Genomic DNA, 13486 nt, shown 5'->3' on the forward strand with positions numbered 1-13486 from the left:
CCCTTTTTCCTTTCCTTTCCTCTTTCCTTTCCCCTTTCCTTTCTTTTCATTCCTTTCTTTTTTCCTTTCCCCTTTCCTTTCCTTTCCCCTTCCTTTTCATTCCCTTTCTTTTCCATTCCTTTCCTTTTCCTTTCCTTTCCTTTTTCCTTTCCTTTTTCCTTTCCTTTTCTTTCCTTTTTCTTTCTTTCCCCTTCCCTTTCTTTCCTTCTTTTTCCCTTTTCTTTTCCTTTCCCTTTCTTTTCCATTCCTTTCCTTTTTCCCTTTCTCTTTTTCTTTTCTTTCTTTTTCCTTTCCTTTCCTTTCCTTTTCCTTTCCTTTTTCCTTTCCTTTTCCTTTTCTCTCCCTTTTCCATTCCTTTTTCCTTCCCCTTTTCCTTCCCCTTTTTCCTTTCCTTTCCCTTCTTTTCCTTTTCCCTTTCCTTTTCCCTTTCCATTCCTCCTTCCTTTCCCCTTTCCTTTCTTTTCCCTTTCCTTTTCTTTTCCCTTTCTTTCCATTCCTTTCCTTTTTCCTTTCTTTTTCCTTTCCTTTTTCCTTTCCTTTTTCCTTTCCTTTTCCTTTCCTTTTTCCTTTCCTTTTTCCTTTCCCTTTTCCTTTCCTTTTTCCTTTCCTTTCCCTTTCCTTTCCTTTTCCTTTCCTTTCCCCTTCCTTTCCATTTTCCTTTCTTTTTCATTCCTTTCTTTTTTCCTTCCCTTTCCCCTTTCCTTTCCCCTTCCCTTTTCCATTTCCCATTCGCTTTTCCCTTTCCTTTCTTTTTCCCTTTCCTTTCCCCTTTCCTTTCCATTTTCCTTCTTTTCAATTCCTTTCTTTTTCCCTTCCTTCCTCTTTCCTTTCCCCTTTCCTTTCTTTTCCATTCCATTCTTTTTCCGTTCCCCTTTCCTTTCCTTTCCCCTTTCCTTTTTCATTTCCCTTTCTTTTCCTTCCTTTCCTTTTTCCTTTCTCTTTTTCCTTTCCTTTTTCCTTTCCTTTTCCTTTCCTTTCCCCCTTTCCTTTCCCCTTCCCTTCCCTTTTCTTTCCTTTCCCCTTTCCTTTCCTCTCCATTTTCCTTTCTTTTCCATTCCTTTATTTTTTCCTTTCCTTTCCTCTTTCCTTTCCCCTTTCCTTTCCTTTCCTCTTTCCTTTTCATTTCCTTTCTTTTCCATTCCTTTCCTTTCCCCTTCCCTTTTCTTTCCTTTCTTTTTTCCTTTCCTTCTCATTTCCCTTTCTTTTCCATTCCTAAAATGTTAAAATCTGAAAAGACAGTTTGGAAAAGAAGACAAAAAAAAGTAATCCATCATCCAGTGTTTATTTATTTGTAGTATTTATTATTAACAACATTTATTTATATTAAGAAATGAATTATTTTGCCATTGTAAAATGGAAACTGAATATGTGATACTGAAATAGAGTAGACAAACTTGAGCAGTTTGTACTTACTGGCATGGAGTACCAGCTATAACAGGGATTTTCTTACTGTTGTCAAGCAGTCGAGGTTGAATTGATTGTGATGGATCTTTATTTATATCTACATAATATATAGATGTTAACTCATCATCACTGAAATCAGGCTCCTCTGTTTGTTACGTTAACTATCGCTGAGGAATCAAAATTTGTATTAAATTGAGTCAGTGATACGTCTGCTGGGGATGAAACATCATTTTCTGCATGTACTTGCAAAACTCTTCGGTTACAGATAATCATAACGCCACTCACCAGGAATGAAACAGCAGCACTACAGCCAACATAAATAGCAGTACCAACATCCTGGTGCTTTGCAACAGTAGGCATTTGGAAGAACTCTGGAAACTGAATGTCTCTGTTCTCCAAGATGCAATGCAGATTCCAGAAAATTGGAATTAAGATTATGATTCCTACTATAAAGTTCAGGAGACCTCCAATGGAAAACAAAATGAACAAATATTTTTTTTGTCCAGTGTCTTTGACAACAATCCCTAAGGCAAAGGTCATGATGGTGAAGGCCACGGCTCCTATAATGCAACCCAAGCTCATCAGATCTTGAGCCAAAAATATTTCTTTGGGCAGCAGCACACAGCAGTCTTCAGTTAATTCCTCACAGTGGATGTATCTGTTTTTTGGATAGGTGCTGTGCAGATAACAGACTCTCCAGATTCCAACCCACAACATGCCAGGATACATGCCATCCTTACTTTCTACATGCCATACTCTCCAATGTTCACTGGCTGTTGAAGTAATGCACATAATGAATCCCAAAATACTCAGGAAATAACCACCTAACTGGGCCCTATTAATCCAATTTAACCATTTTGTAATTATTGATTCTTTTTCATTTGGTAGTTGCTCATTAAGTGATTTACTGCTCTTGCAGATTAATGTAAGATTCCTGAAATCAAATCGAAAGAAAAAAGCACATCATATATTTATATGTGCATATTAAAGCATGAATAATCAAGATGTGTAAATGATTTTCACTATTCATTTCTTTTGGAGTAAATTTCCCTCCCAACTATTTTTTGCAACATTTATGTATTTATCAAATTTATATACTAAAAATGCATAAATATATTGTTAAAATATTATTCAGCTAGCCAGCGGTCAAGAAAAAAGCGTTACATTAGCAGTTACAGAACTTCATGGGATGTAGACAAATGTCAGATATTTTATGACTATCAAAGGTTGTTGTCCCCCATTAACATAGTTTAGTATTTGTTTCTACATGCTACAAACTGAACAATTTATATTATTTAAATATTAAATGTAAGTCCAACTTATATACCAATAAAAGTTCACATAACCGGAAGGCAAAAATCTGAGCCACCTACTTTGTAGGCAAAGGATCTACAGCATCTCTGATTTGCAAAAAACTTAGATTATCCATCATGTTGGTGACCAAGTTTGCTGAAACAAGAACAAAACAGAATTGTTGCTTCAAAACTCGGACATTTCCAGTGTGCGTGGAGCTGATGAGGTGAAGAGGCATTCCCTTTGCAAAGGAGCTTCTTTGCCTCCCGAAAATATGAATCACTAAGTAATTCTGGCACAAAACACAAAAAGCATTTATTAAGGGGGAGGCGAAGTCTTTTTATGGATCCCAGCAACAAGTAAAGCATTCAGTATCGGTTGCACATCAGTAAGTAAATGATCAAACAGTAAAATACATTGATTGCATGTGAAGTTGGAACAATAGAAGACATTGATTCTAGATAAAATTCCGTAAATGACAAATGTATGGGTTACACCAATTTTCCCCAGCTAGGTTACTCTCTTTCATGATAGTTGCAAGTTATATTCAGGACTTTCCAAATACATTTTGTGTTGCATAGTTGCTGAAAAGGCTGGTTGTTGCATGCCTAAAGAAATGACTTTCACTAAAAGAAAAACACACGGTCTCTTATAAATGGAGAAGATGCCTGAACTGCCATGTTAAAAGTACTAATATCCTTCTCATTAATATACTAATAATGAAGCCTAAAAATCCAGGTGAGAAGTGTAGTTTTGTTTTCATTTACACAATGCAATATCACACACAAGGTATGACATAGCTGAAAGAATTTCTTCTTGGATAAATAAAATATCTGTGATAGTTGTATAATTTAATGTAACCTAAAACTTCTTGAATTCCTCATACCTTACAATACTGACTACATACCTATTTCCATCATATATGTAACATAGTCTTGTAAAGTTTTACTACTGTCATCCAAGTACTCCAGGCCATACACTAAATAGATGATTTTATTCTGATTTTCAATAATAAATGCAGTGTGGCTTGAATGAGCTGGTGTCAGTGTAACAGATAGCTTACACAAAGTAAAAACCCCAATCTCCTCAACTGGTGACTATAGCAGCTCTCTCTCGCCGTCTCCAATGCCCAATGACTTTTGGTAACTTCCTTTCTCCTCCAAAATGTCCGTTTTCAACTGTCATTGGACATTCTAACTCCCACTCCTCAACTGACAAACGACAGAATTCCAGTGATCAACCTCAGGGAGCCGTGCACCTCTTTCCAACTCTGAATGCAAAGCTTAAACACCTGCAGTTTTGGAGAGTGGGAAAGAAGATTAGGATGGGGTTTATTCACTGATCTTCATAATGTTTGGGAGCTATTCAGAGAAAGGAACAGTAGCCAACTAAATGTAGTAGAAATTTTGAGTAGTTCGGCGAAGCGGCAAATACCACCTCTGGCTGACCCCAGAGTGGGCAGGGAATGGGGATTTTGCAATATCCTTCCCCTGCCACGGTCACCAAGCCACATCCACAGAACCGGGAGTAAGAAAAATTGAATTTCACCACTGGGATCAGGTAGCGCCTGGGAATTTTATATAGTATAAAAAATTGGTTGCTTATTCTAGTTTTTGGTAATGCATTTGAGGAGCACTTCAGACAAGAGGAATAAAAGGAATGAAGTTTGATAAACTCTTTGTGAGGCTTTAAGATCTAATATCTAACTGTGTGTACATTTGGAACTTCTTGCCATAACAAAAGGAGTAGCAGGCTGTTGTCAAATGTCTGTGCTTTTTTCCTTCCTTTCTTTTAAAGCCAAGGAAAGGAAGGGCTAATGAATTTTTATAGACAGCCGGTTTGGTATTGATGTGTTTAAAGGTACCAGGATAAAAATTATGAGTTCCAGTTCTGCCTTTTTTGGTGGCATTCAGTTGGGTGACTGACCCAGTCACAGTCTCTCCATCCAAGGAAGTTGAGGCTGCAACAGTGATGGGTTCTGGCCGGTACGCCCTGGTACGGGCAGCAGACACCGTTCCGGTATGGCGCTTCAGAGGGCCCACCTGCCCACATTCCTTACATGTATTTGACCCAACTGGGCCATTTGCGCATGCACATGCAGTGTATGGCACCTGGACAATGCTCCGTTGAGCAGCTGGAGCATTGCAGGATGGTGGGCGCACATGGGTGAGCATGTGTGCACAGCGTGCATGCACGTGGTGGATGGCCGGCCCTGTCGCAGCATACTGGTTGCAACGGGATCCGGAATCCACCACTGGGCTGCAAGGCACTTCCCCAGATGCGGAGAGTCAAGGCTGCCTCCAAGAGAGAGAGAGAGAGAGAAAGAGAGAGAGAGAGGGGGGGGGGAAATCCCCAGCCTCCCATTTTCAAAAGAAAGTGAGAGTAAGCAATGTTGCTTCTATTTCTGACAGGCTCTCTGAGTTAAATCAGTTACTGAGAACCTATGAAAGTAAATTGTTTGTAATCAGGGCAGGACTTGTTAAGTAGAGCCACACCCAAAGGAAAAAAATGACAAGCCAAGTAACACAGGTTTGCAAAAATTGTGGAAGAGGTTGTCAAAGTCCACCTGGAGAGATAATTAATTAGCCAAGGAATCAGAGGCTGTATAGCACCGTTCTGCTAATTTGAATTAACCATTTATTAGGGGGAGGGACCCAAAAACAACAACAACAGCAACAACAATTTATTTTGGTAGTTCAAGAACAAGCCTTAGCCACAAATTGCATGAAGGCAAAAATTCAACTTGATGCCACCAATAGCAAATATTGTCTCTGTAATGAGAAAGATGAGACAGTTGACCACTTGATTAGTGAGTACAGCAAAATTTCACAAACTGACTACCTACAATGCATGACCGCGTTGCTAAGATTATTCACTAGAAATTGTGCCAAAAGTTTGGATTTGAGTACAGCAAAAACCACTGGGAACATCAGGTTCAGAAGGTTTTAGAGAATGAAAAAGTCAAGATCTTGTGGGACTTCAGAATCCAGACTGACAGGCACTTGGCCCACAACACACCTGACATAACAATAGTTGAAAAGAAAAAAGTATGGTTCATTGACATTGCAATACCTGGTGATGCATGAATTGAAGATAAGCAGCAAGAAAAAAAATCGCAAAGTACTGTGACCTGCAAAGTTGAACCACTGTGGAAAAAGAAATCATGTGTTGTCCGAATTGTAATTGGAGCCCTTGGAGCAATACCTAAAGGGCTACCTTGCTATTTGGAAATTCTAAATTTATCGGACTTGAACATTCTGATTCTACAAAAAACCACCCTACTTGGAACAGCTTATATCCTCCAACGTTACCTTAACAGTTCCTAGGTCCTTGGTTAGGCCTCAAGCTGTTGAGCTACCAACCCAGCCCCAAAGGCTGTGAATCTCACCAAAGATTAACCACATATAATGATGATGATGATGATGATGATGATGATGATGATGATGATGATGACGACGACAATGACATGGAAACTGAGTGCATTCCTGTGCATGGAAATTCTGAAAGACTCTGATGATAATGATTCTTCTTGTGCCATATGAATAGAATAGAATAGAATAGAATACAATTCATTGTTGACCAAGTGTTATTGGACACATGAGGAATTTGTCTTTGATGCAGATGCTCTCAATGTATATAAAAAGACAAGATACAGTTGTCAAGAATCATAAGGTACAACACTTAATGATAGTCATAGAGTACACATAAGCAATCAGGAAACAATCAATATCAATATAAATCATAAGGATACAAGCAATAAAGTTACAGTCCTGCAGTCATTAGTGGGAGGAGATGGGTGATAGGAATGATGAGAAGACTAATAGTAATAGTAATGCAGCCTTAGGGAAGGGTTTGACAGTGGTGAGGGAATTATTTGTTTAGCAGAGTGATGGTGTTGGGAAAAACTGTTATAGTTGTCTTGGTGTCTCAATAGCATCGTTTTGAGGATAGGAGCTGAAACAATTTATGTCCAGGATGTGAGGGGTCTGTAAATATTTCCATGGCTCTCTTTTTGACTTGTTGTCAGCCTCTGTTTTGCTACTTGCTTTCGACTGCCATTGAAACGGGGAGGGGGAGGCATGGTATTTGGGAAGGGAAGTTTAAGTAAGGAGAGATTGTGAAAAGGGAGTTTTATTCTCACCATCTACTGCGCATGCTGGAGAAATGATTGGGCCCGCCAAGGCTAACTGTCCTGCATACCAACCTGATGATGCTTTTTGAAGATGGAACTCACATGACACCTGAGGGATTTGCAGATTGGACTAGGGATGGGGTTACCAGGGGGAGGGGGTTGGGTCACAAATTGATATCTATGTTTTTGCATGCTTTTGCCTCAGATCTTGCTTTGCTTAGCTGCTATCTTTTCATAACCAGTAAAAGTACTCTTAACATTACGAAATGGAGTTAAGTGGTTTCTTTCCTGGTTGCTGAGGGAGTCTGGCTTGACATTAAGCAAAATCTCACTTTCGCACTCATCCCGGAGCTAACACCTTCCAAGGGGAGTGCAAATAAAACCAAAACCTTCAGAAGAACGTCCAACCCAGGCAGCGACCAGGAGGACGACATGGGGACAGCTGCTTCCTCGTGTCCCTTGGAGACGGAGAGGAGGGCGGAACTGAATTTGGAGGAATGATCCATCCACCCCAGGTGGTCGTTGGGAGTGGGACAAAAGTATGACCCTGAGAAAATTCCAGCTGGAGTTACCACAAGGCAATATCAGGGGCCGGCAGCTGCTTGGAAGGACACTGATGAGGAGAACCTTATGATGTCCCAGGCTATGAAACTCTTTCAAGAGGCTTGGGAGAAGCGGTGCTTATGCGGGAGTGGTCCCGAAAGAGAAGCTGATCTCCCAGAACCAGAGGAGAGAACTGCAGAGGCCCTGTGTCACCCAAGGGGGGGGGGGGTGATTTTGCACTCTTTTGCCTCAGATCTTGCTTTGCTTAGCTGCTATCTTTTCATAACCAGTAAAAGTACTCTTAATTCTACGAAATGGAGTTAAGTGGTTTCTTTCTTGGTTGCTGAGGGAGGCTGGCTTGACACTTGTGCAGTGTACAGATCCTCAATGGGAAGGCAGGTTGGCCACTATTGTTTTTTCTGCAGTTCTGATTATCCTCTGAAGTCTGGGTTGCTGGGTTGCAGAGCCAAACTGGACAGTTATAGAGGTGCAGGTGACAGGCTCAATGATTCTTCTGTACAACTGTATCAGCAGGTCCTTGGCCAGTTTGAGCTTCCTGAGCTGGTGCAGAAAGAACATTATTTGTGCTTTTTTGATGATGTTTTTCATGTTAGGTGTCCATTTTAGGTCTTGAGATATGATAGGACCTAGAAATTTGAAGATCTCTACTGTTGATACTGTGTTGTCTAGTATTGTAAGAGGTGGTGGTATGGGAGGGTTTCTCCTACAGACTACCACCATTTCTACAGTTTTGAGGGTGTTCAGTTCCAGATTGTTCTGTTCGCACCACGAGGCTAGTTGCTCAACCTCCCATCTGTATACGGTTTCATTGTTGCCTCGAATGAAACCAATCACTGTTGTATCAACTGCAAACTTCAGTAGTTTTAACAGATGGATCATTTGAGATGCTGTCATTGGTATATAGAGAGAAATGGAGAGAGCACACAGTCTTGAGGGTCTCCTCTGCTAATTGTGCAGGTATCTGATGTGATTTTGCCTCGCTTCACCTGCTGCTTCCTGTCTGTTAGGAAGCTTGTGATCCACGTACAAATGTGTTCAGGTACCGCTAGCTGATTTAGTTTAGTTAGAAGAATGTCCAGTATGATGGTATTGAATGCTGAACTAAAGTCTACAAAGAGAACCCTTGCCTAGGTCCTTTGAGATTCAAAATATTATAGGATGTAGAGCCATATTAACAGCATCATCTGTCAATCTATTTGCTTGGTAGGCAAATTGCAGGGGGTCTAATAGTGGATCCATGATGGTTTTCAAGTGGGACATCACAAGCCTTTCAAAGATTTTCATAATTACAGATGTTAGAGCAACTGGTCTGTAGTCATTCAGTTTCATGATGGAGGGCGTTTTTGGCACTGGTGTCAAGTGTGCCTCCTTCAATAACCAAGAAAGAAAACTCCCAACTCCATTTTTGTAGAGATAAGGATACTTTTACTAGTTATGAAAAGAAAGCAACAAAAGGAAAGCAGCATCTGAGCCAAAAAGATGCGAACATGTACATATCAAACATTTGTCAGCCCCCTCCCTCCAATTACCCCAACCAAATGACCAATCTGCAACTCCCAAAGGTGTCATGTGGGGTGCATCTTCAAAAAGCCTCATCCAGTTGGTATGCAGAGACGGTTGACCTCGAGAAAGTCCAAACACAGGCCATCAGCATATGCAGAAGATGGTGAGAACTAAACTCCCTCCTGATAACTCCTCCAGCACCAGAAATTTCCCATCCCAAATACCTCAAGCCCCCTCCCTCCCCGTTTCTATAGCAGCTGATAGCAAGCAAGCAAAGTAGAGGCTGACATTCAGCCCTCCTTCAAAAAGGATATCATCCCTGGAGAAAAAAATAAAAACGGAAAACAACAATAGCAACCAATATATGCATCACAATTAAGGATTATCAGGGTACTTAGAATAGAATTGTTGTAAAAGTTTGGGAGCTCTGACATCAAACTTGTTCACCGACTCAGCCTGGGATGGGAGAAAATGTTTTCAGGCCACCAAATATTGGATTTGTCCCCTATGTTTCCAGGAATCCAAGATTTATTTAACTTTAAAATGTTGTTCTCCTTCAATAAGGAGGGGTACAGGGGGTGAGTGTTGGGGTGAACGCATAGAAGATGTGTGTTCCGGCTTCAGTAAGTTTACATGAAACACAGGATGGATTCTCCTAAGAGTTTTTGGCAATTCCAATTGCACAGACCCAGGATTCACGATCTTGACATTGGGGAAAAGACCCACATATTTCGGGCCCAGTTTGTTCGATTTCTGGATAGTTTGAAGAAACTTGGTGGACAAAAATACTCTATCCCCAGCTTGGTACTCTTTTGGCTTCACCCTTTTTTATCAGCTTGTTTTTTGTTTGCTTGGTGAGCCTCATCTAAGGCCTTGTGGGTCATAGACCAGAAACGTTGAAGCTAGTCACTCCACTCGGACAAGGACAAAATCTGTGGCTTATCTTGAGGCAATTCAGAAATGGGTACAAAATCCTGGCCAAACACTATTTTAAAAAGGGTCACTCCAGTACTGAATTGTTGTAAGCCTCTTGCATGGGGCAAGAGATCAGCCCAATTATCTTGCTGAAAATTGATAACATAGCACCTAAGATATTGCTCTAGAACTCAGTTAGCCTGTTTACAAGCCCCATTTGTCTGCGGGTGATGGGCAGAGCTTAAGCCCCTGGGCAGAGCCTATTAACTTCAGGAGCTCCTTCCAGAAGAGGGAGGTAAATTGGACTCCCCCTGTCTGAAATAATGCATTTAGGAACCCCATGTAACCTATACACATACAAAATAAACAGTTTAGCCAGTGTCTTTGCCGATGGGGTCTTGGAACAGGGTACAAAATGCACTTGTTTGGAGAACAAATAGGTGATCACCCAGATAACAGTATTTCCAAGACTTTCTGGTAGCTCGACAATAAAATCCATCAATATCTCCTTCCATGGTGCACCAGGTCGGGCCACACTCTGAAGTAGTCCTTGAGGCTTCCCTTTTCTTTGCTTCCCTTCTCTTTGCTGTGGCACAAACAGGACAACTAACTATGTAGGATTCTATGTCTTTTTTCAAGGAAGGCCACCAAAACTGCCTTTTAACCAAATGCAAGGTTTTCACAAACCCAAAGTGTCCTGCCATTCTTGAGTCATGGGCCCATTCAAGGACAACACTTTTTAGGCTAGCAGGAACATACAGCTTAGCTCCTACCCAAGCAAGGCTATCTTGCATAGTGCACTCATCAGAGTGCTGTTTGAACCAGTCATCAGATGCGAGACCTTCCTTCAGTTTTTCCATCAGGTCGGTGGGCACCTCTAAATCCACTGTCCCCTGGCTCCTGGTGACCATTGGGGCTGCTAGGTGTTTAGCTGGGATGACTGGATGAATCACCACCAATTTGGTACTGTTGTACTGGGGAAGTCTGGACAAGGCATCGGCCATAAAGTCCCCCCCTCCAGGGATGTATTTTAGAGTAAAATGAAATTGGTTAAAATGTTATGCTCAACAAACTTGTTTTAGTGAGGGGTTTTTAACGCTTCAAGGTTTTTATGATTAGTCCATACCTCAAATGGGTGTTTAGCCCCCTCAAGGAAATGCCGCCAGGTTAACAAGCCCACCGGACATCAAAAGTTTCCTTTTCCCATATTGCCCATCTTCTTTCTGTTTCCATTAGTTTTCGGGAGGTGTAGGTGCAAGGTTGCAGTTTCCATCAGCATTTGTTTGGAGCAACACTGCCCCCATGGCTACATCACTTGCATCTGCTTGGACCACAAAATGTGTATCCATGTCAGGGTGTTTTAAAACTGGTTCAGCTGCAAACAGTCATTTCAACTTTTTGAACGCTGCTTGACATTCCATAGTCCAATTCAGAGTCTTACCAGGCCTAGGTTTAGCTTCTCCTTTTGATTTTAGGAGATTTGTGATGGGTAGTGCAATAATAGCAAATGAGGGAATAAATTGGTGGTAAAAGTTAGCAAATCCCAATTTGGAGCTGCTTGCAGGGGCGAAGAGCTGCCAATTCAGTAACAGCTCAGACTTTCTCCGGATCCATTTCAATGCCTTCATGAGAGATACGGTACCCAAGAAATCAATTTTCTCCTGGTGGAATTCACACTTAGTCAATTTGGCATAAAGTTCAGTGGCTCGGAGTTTCTTCAGGACTGAGCGCACCAATGTCACGTGTTCCTCACGTGTTTCCATGTAGACGAGGATGTCATCAAGGTAAACTAACACCCTTTTGTACAGGTGTTCATGCAGCATCTCATTAATCAATTGCATGAAAACGGCTGGCACCCCCTGTAGCCCCCTGTGAGCTTTAATGCAGGCCCCTGCAAGAGAGAATGAGCTAGAGGGAGGAGAGGCTGAGTCTAGAAGAAAGAGAGAAATGTTAACTTGCAGGTGCCTCTCTTTATAGTGGTGATACGAGGAAACCAGAGTAAAAGTGAAACAAGGAGAAAAGGTTCCAATCCATCAGGAGGAAAGCAGAAAGTGTCTTGAAAGGACAAGAGAGGAAAGGGTGGTGGTGTTTTTCTCCCAAGCTTTGTTTAGTTTTCCAACGTTTCGTCACCAGGCTAGGTAGCAGAACTTCCATCTTGTTTCAGTTCCTTTCTGCTTTTATCAATCTTATATGGTCAGTTGCTCATGTGACTGGTCACGCCGTGTGAGGGTCACCTGGTGGGGAGTTCACCCTGGCTGGAGGTCCTGTGAGTCGGCTGGTGGTTGACGCCATCATTGGGTGATTGCACGATTGATCCGAGTCCTTACAGACTCGTAGGTTGGTTGCAAATGGATATGTTTGTTGGTTGACCCATTCATTGGGAGAGGAAATTCTCATTACTGATAATGAATGTAAGGGATTCAGACAAAAAGGAAGGGTAACATCGTTATGTCTTTTGGTTGTTAAACTTTATAAGGAGAGGTTTCTTGCTTTCATTAGTCCCTCATAACAGCACATGATGAAGAAAAGGGTAAGCAATATATATTTAGAACAATGTCTGATAGAACTTCCATTGACTACCATGGTCTACCTGATTTTTTTTTAAATGCTTTAGTTGTTAAACAGCCACCTAATAAAGGGGTGGACCAGCAATTCAAAAACAGAAGAGGTGGAGGTCAGCACAAGCCCCTACTTTGGAGGAAAGGAAAGATTATTTATAAAACAGAAAATTGTGCTAGATTTATCACCATTATGAATTAAACAAGTGGTGGTTTAGGGACCCATCACATCCTTTCCTTGATCCCCCTGTTTCTTTGCCTCCCTTTTGTTATGGATTTGAACATCACCTGAAGTCCTCACTTCGGCTTGGATGTACAAATAAATGCCTGTCAGGGAGACTGGAAAAGTCGCTGGGCTCAATCTCTGGAGCTGCAGATCTGTGGCAAAGGGGCCCCAGGACCGGATGGCTTCGAGTCTAGTTCGGCTGTAAAGAGGATCCAGGTATTGAGGACTGTCAAAAACCCCAATTTCAGAGAGGAAACTCCAAGCTGTTCTACATAATGGAGGGAACCACAGTGTGTCTATGGAGAGAGGGGATTGGATGGCCCAGTTCTGGAAAAGATACAATTTGCCCAGTAAAAGAGAGAGATGGGCCAAAAAATAATACCTTGAAGGGTCAGGGTGCATTGAGGGCCACTGAAAAAGAAAATCCAGTACAAAAACTAGGTAAACTAGGACAGAAGTGCTTATAGTAAACCTGTGACACTTTTTAGGAGGCAGCAAGCGGGATCACCTCATGGCTGCTGCTGTGTTGCAATATCTTCGGGGAGGGCTTATTTTAGTGCATGTGGTCAAAAACCCGATTGGGCTTATTATCCAGGAAGGTCTTATTTTCAGGGAAATGGGAGTAAACCTGTGACTCTTTTTAACTATCCCCTAAATGAGCATCTTTCTGAACATCCAATGGTTTTGGGGTTGCAGTAGCTTGTGTATATCATTGAGCTCACAAAGAATTCTAGCATGAGTTGCCTTAATATTGTCATAATGGTTGGATTTGTTCTCTTTTTCCAGGATGTGGACATGAATTCTTGGACACCATTACTGATGTCCTGGTGGCAGTAAATGGAGGCAGTATATTCTCCTCCTGCTAACAAGGAAGGTGTGCCAGGAAGCAAG

The 13486-nt window shown here is 41.5% G+C and overlaps 1 protein-coding gene across 1 annotated transcript; it reads right to left on the minus strand.

The window, feature by feature from the left end:
• Window positions 1-1234: 1234 nt before the first annotated feature.
• Window positions 1235-10815, minus strand: LOC148043135 (uncharacterized). Its single transcript, XM_087727091.1, is given in 5 exon segments — window positions 1235-1557; window positions 1559-2338; window positions 2778-2853; window positions 3605-3755; window positions 10585-10815. Coding segments are annotated over 5 exon segments (1386 nt in total). The 3' UTR covers window positions 1235-1409.
• Window positions 10816-13486: the final 2671 nt, after the last annotated feature.

Source organism: Thamnophis sirtalis, unplaced genomic scaffold (genome assembly GCF_051295495.1).
Source record: "Thamnophis sirtalis isolate CommonGarterSnake01/CBP01778 unplaced genomic scaffold, rThaSir2_p1.2 scaffold_13, whole genome shotgun sequence".
Classification (NCBI taxonomy): Eukaryota; Metazoa; Chordata; class Lepidosauria; order Squamata; family Natricidae; genus Thamnophis; species Thamnophis sirtalis.